The sequence below is a fragment of the Capricornis sumatraensis genome, chromosome 2 (assembly GCF_032405125.1).
Source record: "Capricornis sumatraensis isolate serow.1 chromosome 2, serow.2, whole genome shotgun sequence".
Classification (NCBI taxonomy): Eukaryota; Metazoa; Chordata; class Mammalia; order Artiodactyla; family Bovidae; genus Capricornis; species Capricornis sumatraensis.
Genome location: NC_091070.1, coordinates 46739793 through 46762793, shown reverse-complemented (window position 1 = coordinate 46762793; position 23001 = coordinate 46739793). Strand labels below are relative to the sequence as shown.

At 38.0% G+C, this 23001-nt stretch overlaps 1 protein-coding gene and 1 pseudogene across 2 annotated transcripts in view; both read right to left on the bottom strand.

The window, feature by feature from the left end:
• UNC13C (unc-13 homolog C) overlaps window positions 1–23001 on the bottom strand; it is a 666761-nt gene that overhangs the window by 390463 nt on the left and 253297 nt on the right. For both annotated transcript variants that reach the window (XM_068963824.1, XM_068963823.1), the window contains one exon: window positions 10902–11121. In XM_068963824.1, the coding sequence (XP_068819925.1) occupies window positions 10902–11121 (220 nt within the window). The remainder of the gene's footprint in view (window positions 1–10901; window positions 11122–23001) is intronic.
• Window positions 17088–17757, bottom strand: LOC138074160 (olfactory receptor 5H15-like; annotated as a pseudogene).

The window sequence follows — 23001 nt, the reverse complement described above, 5'->3', positions numbered from 1 at the left end:
TTTTCATTTTTATAACCTACTATTACCTTGCAAAAAAAGACCCTATTTTAAAGCAATTTTCATATATATTCTTATAATCTTTGTGATTTTTTTTTTTATATTGTATTTTTGAGAGTCTAACCTCTACTCTAGATTTTTAATCTTTGCTTTTTGGTTCAGTTCAGTCGCTCAGTCGTGTCCGACTCTTTGCGACCCCATGAATTGCAGCACGCCAGGCCTCCCTGTCCATCACCAATTCCCGGAGTTCATTCAGACTCATGTCCATCGAGTCAGTGATGCCATCCAGCCATCTCATCCTCTGTCATCCCCTTCTCCTCCTGCCCCCAATCCCTCCCAGCATCAGAGTCTATGTGTTATCAATTTTGTACCTTTAAGAATCCAATCTTCAGTAGCCATTTTTACTGGCTTGATTGCTCTCTCCCCCTTTTGACTCTCCTTTTTCTCCCCCAGGTCACCTCTATCTCCTCCCTCCCCCTTCTCTTCTCTACTCAACTCTGTGAATCACTTTGGGTGTTCTGGGCTGTGGAGAACATTTAGGGAACTAATTACTGGCTAGATCTGTCTCTATCCCTTTGACTCCCCCTCTTCTCCTCCTGGTCACCTCTATCTTCTTCCTCCTTCTTCTCTTCTCTATGTAACTTCATGAACCTCTCTGAGTGTTCCAGACTGTGGAGAGCACATAGGGGATTGATTACTAGCTAGACTGCTCTCTCCCCTTTTGATTCCCCCTCTTCTCCTCCTGGTCACCTCTATCTCCCTCTTCCCTCCTCTCTTCTCCATGTAACTCTGTGAAACTCTCTGGGTGTCCCTCACTGTGGAGAATCTTTTCACCATTAACCTAGGTGTTTTATCATTGGTGCAGTATGGATGGAGAAGTCTTGAGGCTACTGTAAGAATAAGACTGAAAGCCTAAGGCAGGAGGCTTAAATCCAAAAGTCGAAAACACCAGAAAACTCCTGACACCAGGGAACATTAATCAACAAGAGCTCATACAAAAGCTTCCATACCTACAATGAAACCAAGCTCCACCCAAGAGCCAAAAGTTTCAGAGGAAGACATACCAAACTAATTCTCCAACAACACAAGAACATAACCCTGAGCATTAAAATACAGGCAGCCAAAACTCACACGAAACCCACAGACAACTCAAAACTCACTACAGGACATTTTATTGCACTCCAGAGAGAAGAGGCCAGCTCCACCCTCCAGAACATCAATGTAGGCCTCCCTAACCAGGAAACCTTGACTAGCCACTCATCCAACCCCACCCACAGGGAGGAATCTCCATAATAAAAAGGAATCACAAACTTTCAGCATACAGAAAGGCCACCCCCAAAATGGCAACCTAAACAAGATGACAAGGCAGAGAAATATTCAAAAGGTAAGGGAACGTGATAAATGCACACCAAACCAAACAAAAGAGGAGGAGATAGGGAGTCTACCTGAAAAAGAATTCAGAATAATGATGGTAAAAATGACCCAAAATCTTGAAAACAAAATGGAGTCATAAATAAATAGCCTGGAGACAATGACTGAGAAGATGCAAGAAATGCTTAACAAGGACCTAGAAGAAATAAAAGGAGTCAATCAATAATGAATAATGCAATAGCTGAGATCAAAAACACACTGGAGGGAACCAACAGTAGAATAACTGAGGCAGAAGATAGGACAAGTGAGGTGGAAGATAGAATGGTAGAAATAAATGAAGCAGAGAGGGAGAAAGAAGAATTAAAAGAAATGAGGACAACCTCAGATACCTCTGGGACAATGTTACATGCCCCAACATTTGAATCATAGGAGTGTCAGAAGAAGATGACAAAAAGAAAGACCATGAGAAAATACTTGAGGAGATAATAGTTGAAAATTTCCCTAAAATGTGGAAGGAAATAGCCAACCAAGTAAAAGAAACCCAGAGAGTCCCAAACAGGATAAACCCAAGGTTAAACAGCCCAAGACACATTAATCAAATTAACGAAGATCAAATATTAAAAGCAGCAAGAGAAAAACAACAAATAACACACAAGGGGATTCCCATAAGGATAACAGCTGATCTCTCAATAGAAACTCTTCAGGCCAGAAGGGAATGGCAGGACATACTTAAAGTGATGAAAGACAAAACCTACAACCCAGATTACTGTACCCAGCAAGGATCTCATCCAAATATGAAGGAGAAATCAAAAGATTTACAGACAAGCAAAAGCTGACAGAATTCAGCACCACCAAACCAGCTTTTCAACAAATGCTAAAAGATCTTCTCTAGACAGGAAAACAGAGAAAAGGTATAAACTCGAACCCCCCAAAATAACATAAATGGCAATGGGATTATAAGTTCAGTTCAGCTCAGTCGCTCAGTCGTATCCGACTCTTTGTGACCCCATTAATTGCAGGACACCAGGCCTCCCTGTTCATCATAAACTCCCAGAGTCCACTCAAACCCATACCCATTGGGTCGGGAATGCCAACCAACCATCTCATCCTCTGACGTCCCCTTCTCTTCCTGCCCTCAATCTTTCCCAGCATCAGGGTCTTTTCCAACGAGTCAGTTCTTCACATCAGGTGGCCAAAGTATTGGAGTTTCAGCTTCAACATCAGTCCTTCCAATGAACACCCAAGACTGATCTCCTTTAGGATGGACTGGTTGGATCTCCTTGCAGTCCAAGGGACTCTCAAGAGTCTTCTCCAACACCACAGTTCAAAACCATTAATTCTTCAGTGCTCAGCTTTCTTTATAGTCCAACTCTCACATCCATACATGACCAGTGGAAAAACCATAGCCTTGACTAGACGGACCTTTGTTGACAAAGTAATGTCTCTGCTTTTTAATATGCTATCTAGGTTGGTCATAACTTTCCTTCCAAGGGGGAAGCATCTTTTAATTTCATGGCTGCAATCACAATCTGCAGTGATTTTGGAGCCCAGAAAAATAAAGTCAGCCACTGTTTCCACTGTTTGCCCATCTATTTGCCATGAAGTGATGGGACCAGATGCCATGATCTTAGTTTTCTGAATGTTGAACCAAAACCTGATAAAGATGCCACAAAAAAGAAAACTACAGGTCAATATCACTGATGAACATAGATGCAAAAATCCTTAACAAAATTCTAGCAAACAGAATCCAACAACACATTAAAAAGATCATACATCATGATCAAGTGAGCTTTATCCCAGGGATGTAGGATTCTTCAATATTCACAAATCAATCAATGTGATACACTACATTAACAAATTGAAAGATAAAAACCATATGATTATCTCAATAGATGCAGAGAAGGCCTTTGACAAAATTCAACATCCATTTATGATAAAAACCCTCCAGAAAGCAGAAACAGAAGGAACATGTCTCAACATAATTAAAGCTATATATGACAAACCCACAGCAAACATTATCCTCAATGGTGAAACATTGAAAGCTTTTCCCCTAAAGTCAGGAACAAGACAAGGGTGCCCACTTTCACCACTACTATTCAACGTAGTTTTGGAAGTTTTGGCCACACCAATCAGAGCAGAAAAAGAAATAAAAGGAATCCAGATTGGAAAAGAAGAAGTAAAACTTTCACTGTTTGCAGATGACATGATCCTCTACATAGAAAACCCTACAGACTCCACCAGAAAATTACTAGAGCTAATCAATGAATATAGTAAAGTTGCAGGATATAAAATCAACACACAGAAATCCCTTGCATTCCTATACACTAACAATGAGAAAACAGAAACAGAAATTAAGGAAACATTCCATTCACCATTGCAATGAAAAGAATAAAATACTTAGGAATATGTCTACCTAAAGAAACAAAAGACCTATATATAGAAAACTATAAAACACTGGTGATTTAAGAAATCAAAAAGGACACAAAAGATGGAGAAATACACCATGTTCATGGATCGGAAGAATCAATATAGTGAAAATGAGTATACTACCCAAAGGAATCTACAGATTCAATGTGATCCCTATCAAGCTACCAACGTTATTTTTCAGAGAACTAGAACAAATAATTTCACAATTTGTATGGAAATACAAAAAACCTTGAATAGCCAAAGCAATCTTGAGAAAGAAGAATGGAACTGGAAGAATCAACCTGCCTGACTTCAGGCTCTACTACAAAGCCACAGTCATAAAGACAGTATGGTACTGGCACAAAGACAGAAACATAGATCAATGTAACAAAATAGAAAGCCCAGAGATAAATTCATGCACCTATGGACACCTTACCTTTGACAAAGGAGGCAAGAATATACAATGGAGAAAAGAGAATCTCTTTAACAAATGGTGCTGGGAAAACTGGTCAACCAGTTGTAAAAGAATGAAACTAGAACACTAACACCATACACAAAAATACACTCAAAATGGATTAAAGATCCAAACATAAGACCAGAAACTATAAATCTACTAGAGGAAAACAGGCAAAACACTCTCCGACATACATCACAGCAGGATCCTCTATGATCCACCTCCCAGAATATTGGAAATAAAAGCAAAAATAAACAAATGGGACCTAATTAAACTTAAAAGCTTCTGCACAACAAAGGAAACTATAAGCAAGGTGAAAAGACAGACTTTAGAATGAGAGAAAATCATAGCAAATGAAGCAAACAACTAATCTCAAAAATATACAAGCAACTCCTGCAGCTCAATTCCAGAAAAATAAATGACCCAGTCAAAAAATGGGCCAAAGAACTAGACAGATATTTCTCCAAAGAAGACATACAGATGGCTAACAAACACATGAAAAGATGCTCAACATCACTCATTATCGGAGAAATGCAAATCAAAACCACAATGAGGTACCATTTCATGCCAGTCAGAATGGCTCCAATCCAAAAGTCTACAAGCAACAAATGCTGGAGAGGGTGTGGAGAAAAGGGAACCCTCTTACACTGTTGGTGGGAAAGCAAACTAGTACAGCCACTATGGAGAACAAAGTGGAGATTCCTTAAAAAACTGGAAATAGAACTGCCATACGACCTAGCAATCCCACTTCTGGGCATACACACCGAGGACACTAGAATTGAAAGAGACACATGTACCCCAATGTTCATCGCAGCACTGTTTATAATAGCCAGGACATGGAAGCAACCTAGATGTCCATCAGCAGATGAATGGATAAGAAAGCCGTGATACAGATACACAATGGTGTATTACTCAGCCTTTAAAAAGAATACATTTGAATCAGTTCTAATGAGGTGGATGAAACTGGAGCCTATTATACAGAGTGAAGTAAGCCAGAAAAAAAACACCAATACAGTTTACTAACACATATATATGGAATTTAGAAAGATGGTAACAATAACCCTATATCCAAGATAGCAAAAGAGACACAGATGTGTAGAATAGACTTTTGGATTCTGTGGGAGAAGGCGAGGGTGAGATGATTTGAGAGAATATCACTGAAACATGTATATTATCATGTGTGAAACAGATCACGAGTCCAGGTTTGATGCACGAGACAGGGTGCTCAGGGTTGGTACACTGGGATGACCAGAAGGATAGGATGGGGAAGGAGGTGGGAGGGGGAGTCAGGATCAGGAACACATGTACACCCGTGGCTGATTAATGTCAATGTATGGCAAAAACACTACAATATTGTAAAGTAATTAGCCTCCAATTAAAGTAAATAAATTTTTTAAAATGTAAAAATGCAAAAAGTAAAAGTAAAAAATGAAAAAACAATAAATGCTGGAAAGGGTGCAGAGAAAAGGGAACCCTTTTACACTGTTGGTGGAATGCAAACTAGTACAGCCACTATGGAGAACAGTGCAGAGATTTCTTAAAAAAACTGGAAATAGAACCCAGCAATCCCACTGCTGGGCATACACACTGAGGAAACCAGAATTGAAAGAGACACATGTACACCAATGTTCATCCCAGCACTGTTTACAATAGCCAGGACATGGGAGCAACCTAGATGTCGATCAGCAGACAAATAGATAAGAAAGCTGTGGTACACATACACAATGGAATATTACTCAGCTATTAAAAAGAATGCACTTGAATCAGTTTAATAAGGTGGATGAAACTGGAGCCTATTATACAGAGCAAAGTAAGCCAGAAAGAAAAATACCAATACAGTATATTAACACATATATATGGAATTTAGAAAGATGGTAACAATGACCCTATATGCGAGACAGCAAGAGAGACACAGATGTAAGAGGGAGAAGGCAAGGGTGGAATGATTTGAGAGGATAGCATTGAAACATGTATATTATCCTATGTGAAATAGATCGCCAGTCTAGGTTTGATGCATGAGATAGCATGTTCAGGGCCGGTGCACTGGGATGATCCTGAAGGATGGGATGGGGAGGTGGGAGGGGGATTCAGGATGGGGATCACATACACCCATGGCTGATCCATGTCAATGTATGGCAAAAACCACTACAATACTGTAATTAGCCTCCAATTAAAATAAATTAAAAAAAGAAAAACAAATATTGTATATTTAATACATATATATGGAATCTAGAAAAGTGGTGTTGATGGACCTATTTGAAGGGAAGGAATGAAGATGCAGACATAGAGAACTGATTTGAGGATACAGTGGGGGAGAGAAAGAGGGAGACAAATGGAGAAAGTAGTATCAACATACATACACTACTGTGCGGAAAATAGATAGCTGGTGAGAAGTTACTGTATAACATAAGGAGCCCAGCTGGCACTCTGTGATGACCTAGAGAAGTGGGATGAGGGGAGGAGAGGCAGGCTCAAGAAGGAGATATATGTATAATTATGGCTGATTTGCATCATTGTATGGCAGAAACTAAAACAACATTGTGAAGTTTTTTTAAAAAAAAAATATCCTTCAGGGTGAGAAACTATTTCTCCATTAGATGTATGTCAATTCTTCCATTATCAAATGCTGTTTCCAAAAAAACAGTAAATGTATTTTCAAGTAACAGGACAGAAGTGAGTTAATTTAAGAAAAAGTAGATGAAATCTGGCCACTCCTACTGGCCTGGAGCAAAGAGGGTTGTGACAGGTCAGTGATCTTCTCTGAAGCTTCTCTGTTTCTCTTTGCTATTCTCCGTTTCTACCTTCTACTTCACATGGATGGTAGCCTTGGGCCAGGAAGGCAGTGAAGTGTAGAACCTCCAAATAAAATCAGCCAGACATGAACTGAGATGAGGCTGTTTGGGGAACTCATCTGACATTTCCATGAATCTCTGAACACGCATGGAGGTATTGCAATGGTGGGTGGGCTTATCACCTGCTCTAACTTCACTTGACTCCAAGTGTGTAAGTTACAGACCCACTATTCCATAAGACTGAAATCCCAAACTCAAATGAAGTAACTTTAAATATCCTTTATTGTGAATTGGTCATTGGTCAGACCCAAATATAGACTTTTTGCTTCCTTTTGTTTTATTCTGTGTGTGTATGTATATTGACAGATAGCAACATTTTCAGAAAAGAATTAGCAACATAATGAGGGTTCTAGAAATTTTAAAATGATTATTATCTTGTAAAACTATTAAACAAGATAGGAGACAATTTATTAAATATTTTCTTCAAAGGTAAGATTTGGCTTAAAACAATAGAAGTTACTAGAGGTTATTTTGAACCAGTTACTAAAATTGGTTCAAATTTTAGTTTATAAGCTAGAATTGTCTAATACAAATTGCCTGCCATACTGTTAAATTTTCTCTATGGGTTTTCAAACAGAAATTACATGATAATTTTGAGAAGGAAATTGAAGAACCTCCTATGTTTACAGGAGAATGCATTAGCTATGCTTTCCAACGCTCACTTCTTTAAATTTTTATTCCCTCCTTTTCTTTTGATTTTGGCACACATGGGGTTATTTCAAACAAGGTGCCACCATAAAAACTTTTTTGCTTAAAGCAATGAAAAGAGAAGTTTCCTAAGGAAACATCACTAATTCTATAGTTTAGTACATTTGCTCTGTCATGTCCTACTCTTTGCGACCCCATGGACTGCAGCACGCCAGGCTTCCCTGTCCATCAGCAACTTCCAGAACTCACTCAAACTGATGTCCATTGAGTCAGTGATGCCATTCAACCATCTCATCCTCCCTCATCTCCTTCTCCTCCTGCATTCAACCTTTTTTACCATCAGGGTCTTTTCTAGTTGCATCAGTTCTTCGCATCAGGTAGCCAAAGTATTGGAGCTTGAGCATCAGTCCTTACAATGAATATTCAGGGCTTTTTTCCTTTAGGGTTCACTGGTTTGATCTCCTTGCAGTCCAAGGGACTCTCAAGTGTCTTCTTCAATACCACAGTTCAAAAGCATCAATTCTTCAACACTCAGCTTTCTTTATGGTCCAACTCTCACATCCTTACATGACTACTGGAAAAAACATAGCTTTCACTAGACCGACCTTTGTAGGCAAAGTAAGGTCTCTGCTTTTTAATATGCTGTCTAGGCTTTTCATAGCTTTTCTTCCAAGGAGTAAGGGTCTTTTAATTTCATGGCTGAAGTCACCATCTACAGTGATTTTAGAGCCCAAGAAAATATAAAGTCTGTCACTGTTTATGTTGTTTCCCTGTCTATTTGCCATGAAGTGATGGGACTGAATCCCATGGTCTTAGTTTTTTGAATGTTGAGTTTTAAGCCAGATTTTTCACTATTCTGTTTCATTTTCATCGAGGCTCTTTAGTTCTTCTTTGCTTTCTGCCATAAGGGTGGTATCATCTACATATCTGAGGTTATGGATATTTCTCCCGGCAATCTAGATTCTACTTCATGCTTCATCCTGCCAGCATTTCGCATGATTTACCCTGCATATGAGTTAAATAAGCAGGGTGACAATATACAGCCTTGGCATACTCCTTTTCTAATTTGAAAGCAGTCCGTTGTTCCATGTCCAGTTCTAACTGTTGCTTCTCGACCTTCATATAGATTTCTCAGGAGGCAAGTAAGGTGGTCTGGTATTTCCATGTCTTTAAGAATTTTCCACAGTTTGTTGTGATCCACACAGTCAAAGGCTTTGGCATAGTCAATAAAGCAGAAGTAGATGTTTTTTTGGAATTCTCTTTCTTTTTCTATGATCCCACAGATGCTGACAATTTGATATCTGGTTCCTCTGCCTTTTCTAAATCCAGCTTAAACATCTGATAGTTCTCAGTTCATGTATTATTGAAGCCTAGCTTGGAGAATTTTGAACATTAGTTTGCTAGGACAACTTTAAATTTTATTGATAGTTATGTGGTAAGTGGTGAAGCTGAATTCATGTATCAGCAAAACCTCTTTCCATTCAGTGTGAGAATGTGAGTTTCAGGGAAATATAAGGAGTTATTAAGGAAAACATCCCTTTCCTGGGAGATACACATCTAATTTCATTTTTTTGTACTGTTTCTGATTTTTCCAGTTTACATACATTTTAATGAATAACTTCAAAGAAAAGCTTGCCACATGTATTTAACCATTACCAAATAAAGCATGCTATCTGAAGAGATGGAAACAGACTATGAAAATGCTTCCAAAGCTTATGAGTGGGTGGCATCTCTCTTCTCTGAAAGACCTGAAGAATGAGCTCATTTCTTAAGTATGACCTACATCATTTTTTTCTTTAAGAGATCTAAGCCATAGTTTCTTTATGGCAATATTTTTTCCTACCTATATTCTCAAAATATCACTGCCCTAATATGGTTGTTTCTTAAGACACTGGTTCAGAATTCACTTTTAAAAGAGGTAGACTAAAGTGTAATTGTAGGATGGGATGTTGCAGGTAACTTGGCTGGGTAATACAGTTTCCCTTCATTATAAGCATTCATTCCTAAGTATACATTTTATGTTTTAAAGGAGTACTATTTTGCTTTAAAAAACACATTCATTACCATTAACAGTCTCAATTGACCTGGTTGTATAGGGAGAATACTAATCAGGTAGAGGAAAGTGTACAATGTGTGTGAATCGTTACTACCACAGCCGGCCATACCAGCATTTGCGATTTAATCTCTATTTTGACATTTTCCTCTGTCCTCCCTCAATTTCAGGCAACCCATGCACCTTACACTGACCATATTCAAATAAATAACAAAGGGGACGCTATTAAATGTGAAAAACATATTTGGAAATGAAAGTCCATGTTTAAATAGAGTTCTTCAGCAGCACTTTTTTAGTTATTTAAGGTCAGCAGACAAATCAATTCAGCAGTGAAAAGTCAATAATATGTGTTTTAGAGTTTTGGCATTTCAGGACCTAATTTAAAGTACCAGTATGAAGGGTTTTCTTTTTTCAGAAATGAAAAATCTAAGGTAACCTGTCATAAAAGTCAAAGTGACATGTACTTATTCAGAAATGTAAAAGAATGAAAAAGGCCATTAACATTCACTGAGCATCTACTATGTGCCAGATTCTTTGCAGCAACTTTCCCATTTAGTCTTCAAAATAAACCACTAAGGTAAATTTTATTATTCCTATTTATTTGAAGGAAGAAAAATGAAGCCCTGAGAAGTTAGAAAAACTTTTTCCAGGTCACCTATCTGGTAAGTTAGATTTGCTTTGACATTCAGATACACGACCTCCCAATTTCAAGGTCTGCACCAGGGCTGCAGAAGAGCATGGGGCTTGCTTGCAGAAGGCAGATGTCAAGCAGGCTTGGAAAAGAATTCCAGTTACTGTCACCTCAGGGATGCGTCAACCCTGTTTGAGGAACATGACTTTACATGTTCCCACTGACCATGTGGGGCCATTATGAGATAAAAGTAAGAACACAGATTGGAAGTCACTTTGAAATTTTCTACTTGGGCCCAGTGCCATTGAACTCCAAGTAGTTATTCTGAGGAACCTGACAGTGCCAGGGTCAACCAAGTCAGTTAGGTGATTGATGGGCAGTGTGTATAACTTTATGTGACTGGATAGGATTTGTTGAGAATTAGCAAGGGCTAAAAATACATAGGATGAGACCAGCTCTGCACACCTGCTTCTTCACCTGAGTACTCACTTTGCAAACAGTCAGCATTCAGGAGGTCCTGACACTTTTCGTGGCACTTCACTCCACACTCCGAACACTTCATGCCTTGCCGGGCAATGCCCCATAGGAGCCCTTCACACTCGTAACAGTAGGTAGGTGTTGTAGCCGTCCAGACCTCAAAGTTGTGCGGGGTGGTGGAGGACATGGGGTAGATCAGTGCCTGTAGCGTCTTCTTGAAGACATGTATTTTCTGGGAAGGTGAGAGAAGTTACCAATGTAAGGTACATCAATGGATCTGGAGAAGGCCAACATAAGACAAACCACATTATCACTTTTTCCTGAAAATGCTATTTTGAGAGGACTCTTTAATTATTGATTTAAGTGATGATTGTCATCACAGCGAGTCTGCTCAAGTATTCTTCTTTCAATGCTCCAGGGCCCAATTCAGTAATTTGAAAACAGAAATTCCCTAATTTTCACATTGGACTGGGCTCCATTGCTGTGCGAGGTTCTTTCATGGCAGCACAGAGCTCTGGTTTCTTGATAGTAACTACATCTTCTATCCTGTTACTTCATGAGCACAAGGATGATGAACACCATGCTCACTGCTCGATCAATCCTAATCTAGTCTATGGCATGAGATAGATATTCAGGAAACATCAATTCAGAAGTCAAAAGTAATTTATATTACTACCCTTGGTCTAAGTTGGTTCTTGGTAAAATTATTAAGTCATGGAAAGTATTCTGAATGTTGATTTTAAACTTCTACAGACACCCCTCACTTCTCCTTTGTATCTTAACCAGGCCTCGCCTCCCTGATTCTAATATGACATTCTCTGTAACATGACACCCCTCCCCAATTCTGAAGTATAATTCTATAGATCTTTCTACAGGGAATTGCTTTCACTGCCTTAAAGGGATATATATATATATATTTAAATTTATTGAGATATAATTGCTTTGTGATGTTGTGTTAGTTTCTGCTGTATAGCAAAGTGAATAAGCTTTATGTATACATATATCCCCTGCCTCTGTGGTTTCCCTCACCACCCCATCCCACCCATCAAGTCATCACAGAGCTGACCTCCCTGTGTTACACAGCAGGTTCCCACTAGCTATCTATTTTACACATGGTAGTATATATATGTCAGTGCTAATCTCCCAATTAGTTCCACTCCTCTCCCCATCGTGTCCACTTGTTCATTCTGTATGTCTCCATCTCTACTCTTGCCCTGTAAATATGTTAATCTGTACCATTTTTCTAGATTCCATGTATATGCAGTAATATACAATATTTGTTTTCCTCTTTCTGTCTTACTCACTCTGTATGACAGACTCTAGTTCCATCCACGTCTTTACAGATGACTGAACGGAGATAATTTTTAACCGTACATGAAGCCATTGGTGAAGTGAGCACTGAACAAGGAGCCCAGATGCCTGAGTTCCTGAGCACAGGCTCTGTCGCATGACAGTTGAAATGGGCTTCAGAAGGCAGGAGCTGTCTTGTCTCTGATTGTTAGGGCACAACATCTTTTCATGGCATGAAATTAATGTTGTGCTACTTAAGAGTCTTATAATCTATGGAGAGACTTAAGTTCTCTAATCCTCAATTTCCTGCTCTACCTGTCTACTGTGTGTTGATGATCAGTGTGACAGTAACAAATACAGCCCATAGACTTCAAACACTGAATAAATGCTAAGTAAGAGTGCTCATACTGTAGATTTGTTTAGATGAGTCTCTTTGCTTCTCATTTCCCACTCTGCTGGTGACTTGCTGGGGAGAAAGACCAGCACTCTCTGAAGTTACATTTATAAATAATTCCCCACAGCCACCTGATGCCTGATGAATAGTTGTTTACATAAATCCTGTAGGAGTCTAGCTGATAAGCAACAATAGAAGGGAAGTGCTTGTGTTTTTCATTAATCATCCTTAAGTCTCATTTCAGAGTATCTTCCCACAGTGTTGAAATGGCTACCTTTCTATTATTCTTCAATTCCAAAGTAAGGAAACAGCACTTTTCCTTTTATCAGTAATTCGCCTCACCAGGCGTTTCCCTAGAATATGTCTGGTAATGGTACAAGCAGTTTCCGTACCAGGAAGCTAATCTTCACTAAAAATTTTTCTATCTTTTAAAAACCAAGATCCAGCCTTGCTACTCAGTGAGTGTCTGATCAAATTTCTTTACATTTCAAGTGAGTCTACACACCAAAAGTGTGTTCAACATATGGGAACTTCTCAAGCAGGGGAACCCTGTGTTAGCGTTTACATAGAACAAGTGGATCCATCACTTTTCAATAAAGATAATCTGAGTCAATAAATCTCTTGGTTTCATTCTGTAATGAAGATGTCATATCTTGAAAAGAACTGTTAAGAATTCTATTAGATTTAGAAGCATGTATTATTCATCTTTGCTTCCCCTTTACTGCCTTGCAGAGTGATATTCAATATCTTTGAAGTGAACTGAATGATTCTTGGCATAAGAGATATACCATTAGTTCTACATAGACAGTTTTATGTTCTGAGCTGAGGGCCTGGGGGACTGTGTGATGTGTGTGTGTGTGTGCATGGTACAGAATTGTTGGTTTAGCTAAAAAAAAAACCGAAACACCAAGATTGGAGTTCAGGTATATTTGCAATTGCATAATTTGTTATCTTAGTAGGGGGAAAGAACAACAATTCTAACTGGAACACTAGGTAGGAATAGAACAGAGTCTGCTACTGAACATAAGAAAAGAGAGAGATACATATTAACTTAGAAAGCAGAGTTGGGCAGATTCTTTACTAGCTGAACCACAAGGGAAGCCCAAGAATACTGGAGTGGGTAGCCTATTCCTTCTCCAGCAGATCTTCCTGACCCAGGGATAGAACCGGGGTATCCTGCATTGCAGATAGATTCTTTACCAATTGATCTATCAGAGAAGCCAGAGCTAGGCAAGCAGTTGCTTTCTAATATGAATTTATCCACACAATTTAAATTTAATGATTAACACATTTAATCTAATCCCTTATGTCCCTTTTCTTTTTATTGAATTCAAGTGATATACAATCAGTCCTCTAAATTTTTAGGCTATAGTATTAATATAAGGAACACTTGCTAAAATATTACACATGTTGAAGGAAAACAAGTGAAAGACGGTTTTGATAGACAGCTGAGAAGGTTTCATTGAAATTGAAATGTTTGTTTTGGTTAAAGAGTCATGGTCCATTTCATGAGAAGAGAAGCTAATTTCAAAAAAGAAGAAACATGGAAAATCTATCAGACAGCACATCAAAAATTAATTGAATAGGGCATGAAAATAAACCATAACATTTGAAAGCTATAGAAGCTGGACAAAAACATAAGATACTTCACTAGAGGGTATATGTCCCCAGTCTTAAGAAAATAAAAATATGAGTTTTACATTCTTGATTTTGGGGATATGGGCATGTGTTTACTAAAGCTGAAAATCACTCTAAAATAAATGGTTTATGAAAATATTTCTTATTCCAGCAAAGCATAAGATAGAATGATGGTCAGTATAGAAAGTCAGGAAATCAATAGCTAAGGAAAGCATGGAAAAATAAATCTGATATGATCATCTCAGGGGAATATGGTATACTGAGGGAAAGAGTGTATTTTTAGCAGCAAAATAACAGCAGATCAAATAAGATTACAACAACATAGCTTTTGTGGAGTAAGGTGAAAACCTAGGATATGGGGCACTGAATAAGAACAAAAGAAAAGAAAACCCTAAAATGAGCCATGGGAAATGGAAGTCTGCCACTTAGCTTGGATTAAGGAATGATTAACGAGAAGAGAAAAAATATACACATATATACCCACGCATACAAGCACTCAGAGTAGATAGAAAGATAACTTGTGCAGGTAATAGGATGCTAGCTGATGTGAAAGGATGGGGACTGGGAATTATGTTATCAAGAGAGGGTCTCTGGCCTAGGTAAACAAGGAACCAGACGTATGGAGAAGATGGTTCGAAGAACAAGCAGAATCCTAATTACTGGAATTAGGACTGATAGAGTGGATTCAGAGATTTGGGAGACTTGCCACTAATCTATTTTAAATGTTTCTAAACTTTTCAAATCTTGTACAGTCAATGTATTATTATTAGCTAAAATGTATGTTGGGATAATAATAAAATCTATGCTCACTGCAGAAGTAATTTATAAACCGAAAAAGCACTAAAATAAAAAATAGCTTAATCTTTCAAATTTAGGCATAGCTTGACCCATATTCTTCCCGTAATTTTTATATTTATAGTCAGGACATCAGGCTTTTGCAGAGAAGTAAAAAATAATAACAATTACTTTTATACTACTGAAGTGATTTCAGAAAATATGGCAATTTTATTGTGTTTCAACAGTGCCTTGACCTGTAGAAATGAGAACAAGGAACACCATCACTCAGATAAGACTTAGTAACCAAGTATGACCTATGGACTACAAAGGGGAAGATGCGCGTATTTTATACATAGATTTTGTTTAAAATTCCTGCTCTGAGAAACTGGAATTTAAAGCAAGTTGCTCTACTAAATGACTTCCTGAACAATTAGGACTCTGGAATTGCCTTTCCTATTGACAGGTATATGGGGAAATTAGAATGAGTCCAAGAAATAAAGCAGTCAAGCCTCCTGCCGAGAACAATTACCAGTGTTTTGGGGCCACCAAAATTCCAATCTACCAACTGTTGACACTTAAACCAGGAACAAAGCTTGGCTGCCTCCATTTGCCTCATACCTTTTCTCTCCCCCCAGCCCCATGTTAACCAATGACTTAACTAATAAAGTTCTATTTTTCTTCTCATACTCCCTCATAGGAATATGCAAACCATCATTTTCTTATACTTAAAAACAATCACATTTTGATAATTCTAGGGAAAAAGTATGCTTTCTGTTTTGAAGTGTATTTCATGTGCTTAATGGATGCTTTTTAGAAAAGAATCAATTTACTACCCTCTATGGTTTTTCCTTTGGTCATGTATGGATGTGAGAGTTGGACTGTGAAGAAGGCTGAGCGCCGAGGAATTGATGCTTTTGAACTGTGGTGTTGGAGAAGACTCTTGAGAATTCCTTGGACTGCAGGGAGATCCAACCAGTCCATTCTGAAGGAGATCAGCCCTGGGATTTCTTTTGAAGGAATGATGCTGAAGCTGAAACTCCAGTACTTTGGGCACCTCATGCAAAGAATTGACTCATTGGAAAAGACTCTGATGCTGGGAGGGATTGGGGGCAGGAGGAGAAGGGGACGACCAAGGATGAGATGGCTGGATGGCATCACGGACTCGATGGACATGAGTCTGAGTGAACTCCGGGAGATGGTGATGGACAGGGAGGCCTGGCGTGCTGTGATTCATGGGGTTGTAAAGAGTCAGACACAACTGAGCGACTGAACTGAACTGAACTGACTGATGCATCATTTGCTATTTCTGGACAAAAGCATCAGAAAGATTTGCAGAGCAAAGGTTAGATAAATATGCCCTTTGAAATTTGTTATGAGGACAGAACAATGGTAGAATAAGATCCTGAGCATAAAAACAGACATAATTTCATGACTGATTTTTTAATCAGACTAATCATTACATAAGATTGACACCAGAAGGTAAAATTACTCAGGCAAAATTTAACAGCAGAATGTACAGAGACTAAAAGTTATGTGCCTCTACATGGAATACTTTATGTAATTTGTTCTTTCTCACATTGTTTTAGTCACATTACCACTGACTTAAGTAACTAATAGATTGAGTCCAAATAAAGAGTGTAGAACAGTGATAAAATAGATGATTCAATAATTTAAGAAGAGGACAATACAGGATATACACTTTAAAAGATAATTTTTTGCTGTCTGGCATACAGGGTTATCCTTACCATCTTTCTAAATTCTCTATATATGTGTTAGTATACTGTATTGGTGTTTTTCTTTCTGGCTTACTTCACTCTGCATAATCGGCTCCAGTGATATTGAAACATGTATACTATCATGTAAGAAACGAATCGCCAGTCTATGTTCGATACAGGATACAGGATGCTTGGGGCTGGTGCACGGGGATGACCCAGAGAGATGATATGGGGTGGGAGGTGGGAAGGGGGTTCAGGATTGGGAACTCATGTACACCCGTGGCGGATTCATGTCAATGTATGGCAAAACCAATACAGTATTGTAAAGTAAAATAAAGTAAAAAAATAAAATAAAATAAAATAAATTAAAAAATAAAATAAAATTGTAAAGAGAACAAGTGAATAAGACACAAGAACAATGAGAAAGGTGAACACCTGTAATGATCCAGAGAAAATAACTACTATCAGAAAATTAATGGAAGGGTCAGTACAGGACATCTTAAACAATGGTATAATATCACAGTAAAAGTGCTATACTATGATGGAATCACAAAAGGTTAATTTGAATAAAAAAGTGTTATGAAGTATGGCATGAGAAAGACCACCTAAAAATGACAAAGCTAGTAGCCAGATGCACAGTCTATTTGTCATAATCACTGGATAGTATCACTGGTTTGCCTATGGCCACATAGCAATCGTATGCCACTGTTGCCAGCAAAAAGCATTCTGTGGTTATATTGATTGCAAGGGGAAAAATGTGTAACTTGCATTCAGTGAGAGAGATAATTTTGCTCTTGCCACAGAAGTTGACCAGCATCTTTGGAGTCACTATGGAGGATATCCAGGCATCAACAAAGGCCAATTTTCCAAGGATTAAGATGAGAATGTGAAGGTGAGGGTCATTGCAGAAGAGAACAATCAGACCAAGGTTTCCCACAGTGGTGATGAGGTATATCACCAAGAACAACAAGAACAAGGGGATTTGCCACTGTGGTTAATACTTCAGTCCTGTGAGAAAAAACTCCATCAGCAATGTTGCTCTTTTCATTTCTGTATCCTTAATAGATGGTCTAGAAAACAATGCAGTAAATGTGAAAAGAATATATATCAGAAGATTAAAGAAAAAGATTTAGGCTAATATAAATAAAACCATAAACTAACAAAAAAAAAGATAATTTTGTTTCATGGCAATACATGACAAGGAACTTGATCTGATAACAAATTAGGACAAATCTGTCATGTACTATAAGTATTGGTTTTTCTCCAATCCAAGCTTTCAATGAATATATATACATAAAGAAAGTGGTATAAGATGAGTAACTTATTAAATATAAGAGGCCAAAAATAATGTGAAATTCTCCACTGGGGGAAAGTTTGGACATTTTATTGTGGAAAGGTCTAGTTCTCATCAGTTGGGGCAGAGACTGAGTTTTTATAAATCTTCTGATAGAGGTCATGAAAGAGGATTCGGATACTATAAAAGAAAATGAGGGAAAGGGGTGAGCATCTCTCCTAAAGGGAACCTATTCTACTGTTCTCTTTTGTAACTAAGAAAGTCACTCATGCATCTATGGAAAGCTGTGTGGTAAAAGCAGACAATCATAAAAATAATAACTAATATTTACTACATATTTATGTGTGCAAGGGGCTCCCCTGGGGGCTCAAACAGTAAAGAATTTGCCTGTAATGGGGGAGACCCAGGTTCGATCCTTGGGTCAGGAAGAGCCCCAGGAGAAGGCAGTGGCAACCCACTCCAGTATTCTTGCCTGGAGAATTCCACGGACAGAGAAGCCTGGTTGGCTAGTCTATGAGGTAGAAAGAGTTGGACATGACTGAGCAAGCAACATTCACTTTTCACCATGTGTCCAAAATGGTTGACGTGCTCTCAATTTATCTCATTTGATTTTCCCAACAATCATCTAGAAATATTAGCATATTCATTTTGTATATTGAAAAACTAATCAGGCAACCTAGCCAGAAAAAACAAAAAATATTTTACTGTTTTTTGTGGGAAAAAATAAAACATTTTACTATATAGAAGGGGCTCAAAAGAAACAGATTCCCCAGTTATCTCAGAAAGTTTTTTAAAAGGATCTTAATGACAAAATTACAAAAGTGGAATCTCTGGAAACCTAGGAGATATGTTTGGAATCCAGTTAAAGTCCATGGGCTTTGACCTTGGGCTTTTCATATCAGTTTCAGACATGACATTAAGACTTGCCTCCTACCTAATGTGGGCACTGAGGGTAGTAATCAAAGCCTAAGCACTTTCAGATCTCTCTCTCTATATGTGTGTGTCTGTGCCTGTGTGTGTGTGTGTGTGTGCACGTGTGTGTGTGTGTGTGTATTTAAGACAGCATTATTGATCAACTTTAAAATTTGAAAAGTATTTAACTTAAACATTTAAAAATTATCTACTTTATTAAAATAAATAGTATAGACAACTTCAATCTATTTAATGGAAAACAGGGAAAGTAAAGAAAACTCAATCTACAGAAAATAAACCTAGAAAGGAAACAGAGTAAAATGAAGAGAAATAGTAAATTTAAAAAAGTAATAGAACTAATTCACCCACAAAATAGAATTCACCCATAAAAAGGAAAATTCTGAAACTACATTTTAAAATCAAGTTGTTTTTCTATACAATATGAATAAAGACACAATAAAATGTAAATAAAGGGCTAGAAAAGGTTCTGTCAAGGAGGATACAAACCTAATTTAGTGAAAGTGAAAATCACTCAGTTATCTCCAACTCTTTGTGACCCAGAATCCTGGAGTGGGTAGCCTTTCCCTTCTCCAGGGGATCTTTCCAAGCCCGGGATCGAACCCAGGTCTCCTGCATTGCAGGTGGATTCTTTACCAGCTGAGCCACAAGGGAAGCCCAAGAATATTGAAGTGGGTAGCCTATCCCTTCTCCACAGATCTTCCTGACCCAGGAATTGAACTGGGGTCTCCTGTATTGCAAGTGGATTCTTTACCAACTGAATTAATCAAAATTTAGTGTAGCTGTATTAATATCACATAGAATATTTTTAAGGAAAAAACATTTAAAAGATTATTAGGGTCAACTAGCAAAAGTTGAAAGAAATTATTAGAGATATAGAAGCCCCCAAACTTATGTACTAAAACAGAAAAGCTCAGATGTGATATCTATAATGCTGATCATGTATTAAGCTATTAAGCAAAAGTGAAAGTGAAGTCGCTCAGTCATGTCTGACTCTTTGAGACCCCATGGACTGTAGCCTATCAGACTCGTCAGTTCATGGAATTTTCCAGGCAAGAGTACTGTGGGTTGTCATCTCCTTTTCCACAGGATCTTCCTGACCCAGGGATTGAACCCAGGTCTCCCACATTGTGGGCAGACACTTTCCTGTCTGAGCCACCAGGGAAGTCCAGCAATCCTCAATTAAACAAGAAAGACTGAAGTACAGTCCTTCTCCTTTGAATACAAGGCAGTAACAAAATAAAGCCCTTATCTTCGGAATATTAATGAACACACTTTCCATATAACAGATGGGTCAAAATACTAATCACTGGACCATTTACGAAACAATTCTATCTAAACAATAGAAGTACTATATATCAAAATTTGTACAATGCAGCTAAAGTGTGCTAAGAGGAAAATGGATAGTTTTAAATGCATATGTTAGGAAAGACAAAAAGAAAATTAAGTTATACACATGTGGTTAAAAATATAAACAAAAGCAAGAAAATGATAGATATAAAATCTTTGAAGTTTGGAAGGAGGAAGAAATTGAGAAAGGAATACACAGAGGGTGGAAATATTCTCTTTTCAAAGCTAAGTGATGGATATACAGGTGTTTGTACTGTTTTTCACTTCGTTGATGCTATATGTATTTTGTATGTATGCAATAGTTAAAGATCCTGATGCTGGGAAAGATTGAGGGCAAGAGGATCAAGGTGCAACAGAGGATGAAATGGTTGGAAGGCATCGCTGACTCAATGGACATGAGTTTGAGCAAACTCTGGGAGATACTGAAGGACAGGGAAGATTGACATGCTGTGGTTCATGGGGTTGCAAAGAGTCAAATAGGACTTAGTGACTGAACAACAATAGTTAACAGCAACAATAAAAATTAACAAACTACACAGTCAACTTAATAAGTTAGAAAAGTAGTTTCAGGATAAATACAAACAGCAGAAGATGAATTCAAATAAGACAAGAGCAGAAATAAATGAAGCAGAAAGCAAATCAACAATATGGAGTCAACAAATGCCAGAGAATCTCTTGTATACTGATTTACAAAAGAGAAAAAAGTACAAATAAATAAGATAAAAACAGCTCAAGCTTTTATGAATGATACAGTTATATGGACAATTTGATGGCATTCAATCTGAAAATTTAGAAAAAAAGACAACCTTTGGGAAAATATAAATTATCAAAATTGACTCAAGAACAAATATTTAACAGGAATAGAACTGTTATATTAAATAAATTGATTCAGTAGTCAAATAACTACCCTCAAATAAAACAAACAAAACCCCCTCCCAAAACAAAACTACAAGATGGTTTTAAGAGGCAAATTTTGTCAGTCTTTCAAGGTATAGCAACACTCATTTCACATAGATCATCCCAGAGAAGTGATATAAAGGAAAGCTCTCTAGCTTATTTAACAAAATTAATTTATTATTGATGCCATGATTGTTCAAAGACATGGTAAACCATAAGCCATTTTACTAATGAATATGGATGCAAACATTTTACATAATTAGCAAACATATGAGAAAATTGAAGCCAAAAAAATTTCAGTAACTTGCCCAAGTTCCCTCACTTAATAAATGGTGGACTTGGACCAACACTTTTCTCAAGCCTAGGACCATGCTCTTGAAGAAGGCAAGAAGCAAGACCAATAGCAACACTACTTGTAATGAAGCCCGTGTCAATAATCCCTGCAACCTGCCGCTCAGTTGCAAAGGCGACAGGGATGCACTGGGCTCAGCATGTACTCTGCATTTTTCACCTTAAGTTCCTACCTCACCATCCTGATGGCCATTGCTGTGCCTGGCAAGACATTTCCTTAATTCTCACTCATTGTGAAATAAGTATTATTGCATTAATTTAAGGATGAGTCTGAGAGAGATAAAAATGAGTTCTGAAAAGCAGTAAGATGTGGAGCTGAGATTCAAACTCAGATCACATCACTTCAACAATCATTTATGTGGTTTGAAAGGATTCCTGTTTCTGAGCAGGACCCCAGACTCCTTGGGTGAACTGTGAGCCTTCAACTTCCAGACTGAATCCCAGATACTAGGCAGGGGGTTCTAAACTGTTTCCTTCTCCCATGTATTCTTACAGTGTCATGCTAGGAATAGGACCCAGGTCTGACTTCCTGATCACTCTCACACCTAGTTCTTGCCAGTCCCTTTACTTTTGCCTGAACCCTGTATTGGAAGAAGGACCTCTATATCCCTAGACAAATCAACCCTTAGTGAGAATTCACACACTCTACAAGCATGCCCTTAGGCCAGTCTCCTAAACATGGTCATCGACCCAGATAGAACAAACCATGTTTGAGAATCTCTTTTAGCCTTGGTGATTTGGGTTCTTCACTCTGAGTTTCCCATAATCATCATGTAAACCTGTCTTAATTTAAATACCCCACCAACTAAGAGCTTCTATTAAGAACGGTGGCAACAGTCCTTGGGTGACTGTTATCTCAGCTCTCCTTTCACCTCATTATAAGCATCATGGTGGCAGGGATTTTTAGATGAATTGTTCTCTGTCTTATTTCCAAAATCTGAAACAATACCTGAAACATAGTAGACAGTCCATATTTGTTGAAATGTTGAGTGGATTTACTTTTATTGTGCTACTATTGGGTCCAAACCTAGGAAATTATCACTGGGAAAGCAAGCACAAAGCTAAGCAAAATAGCGCCAGGCAGATTACTGTGTATGAATACCAGATTGTTATTCTGTCTTGTGTTATTCAACCAGATTGGACTATTTAGAAATTTCAGACCTCAAGGGTCAATTAGACTGAGATTCCCAATCAACCCAGTAGCTCCTCATGGTGAGTAGGAATTGGTGATGGATGGAGCACTCAGCAGTGATTTGCCCACTGCCAACTGTGTGTCAATGGTGCTGGCCTACCCACTGTAGACTTGTCTCAGATTTTATAGCACATTCCTTCCTTGGAAGAGATGACTGAGATTTTTACTGTATATCTCTTTAATTCAAATAGAATAGGGCTATTAAAACAGAAGGGCTACCATTTTCCACATGGCCAAGTCATTTTTCTTCATGTAAAGGCAAATATTTCATGCTTCACATTGAG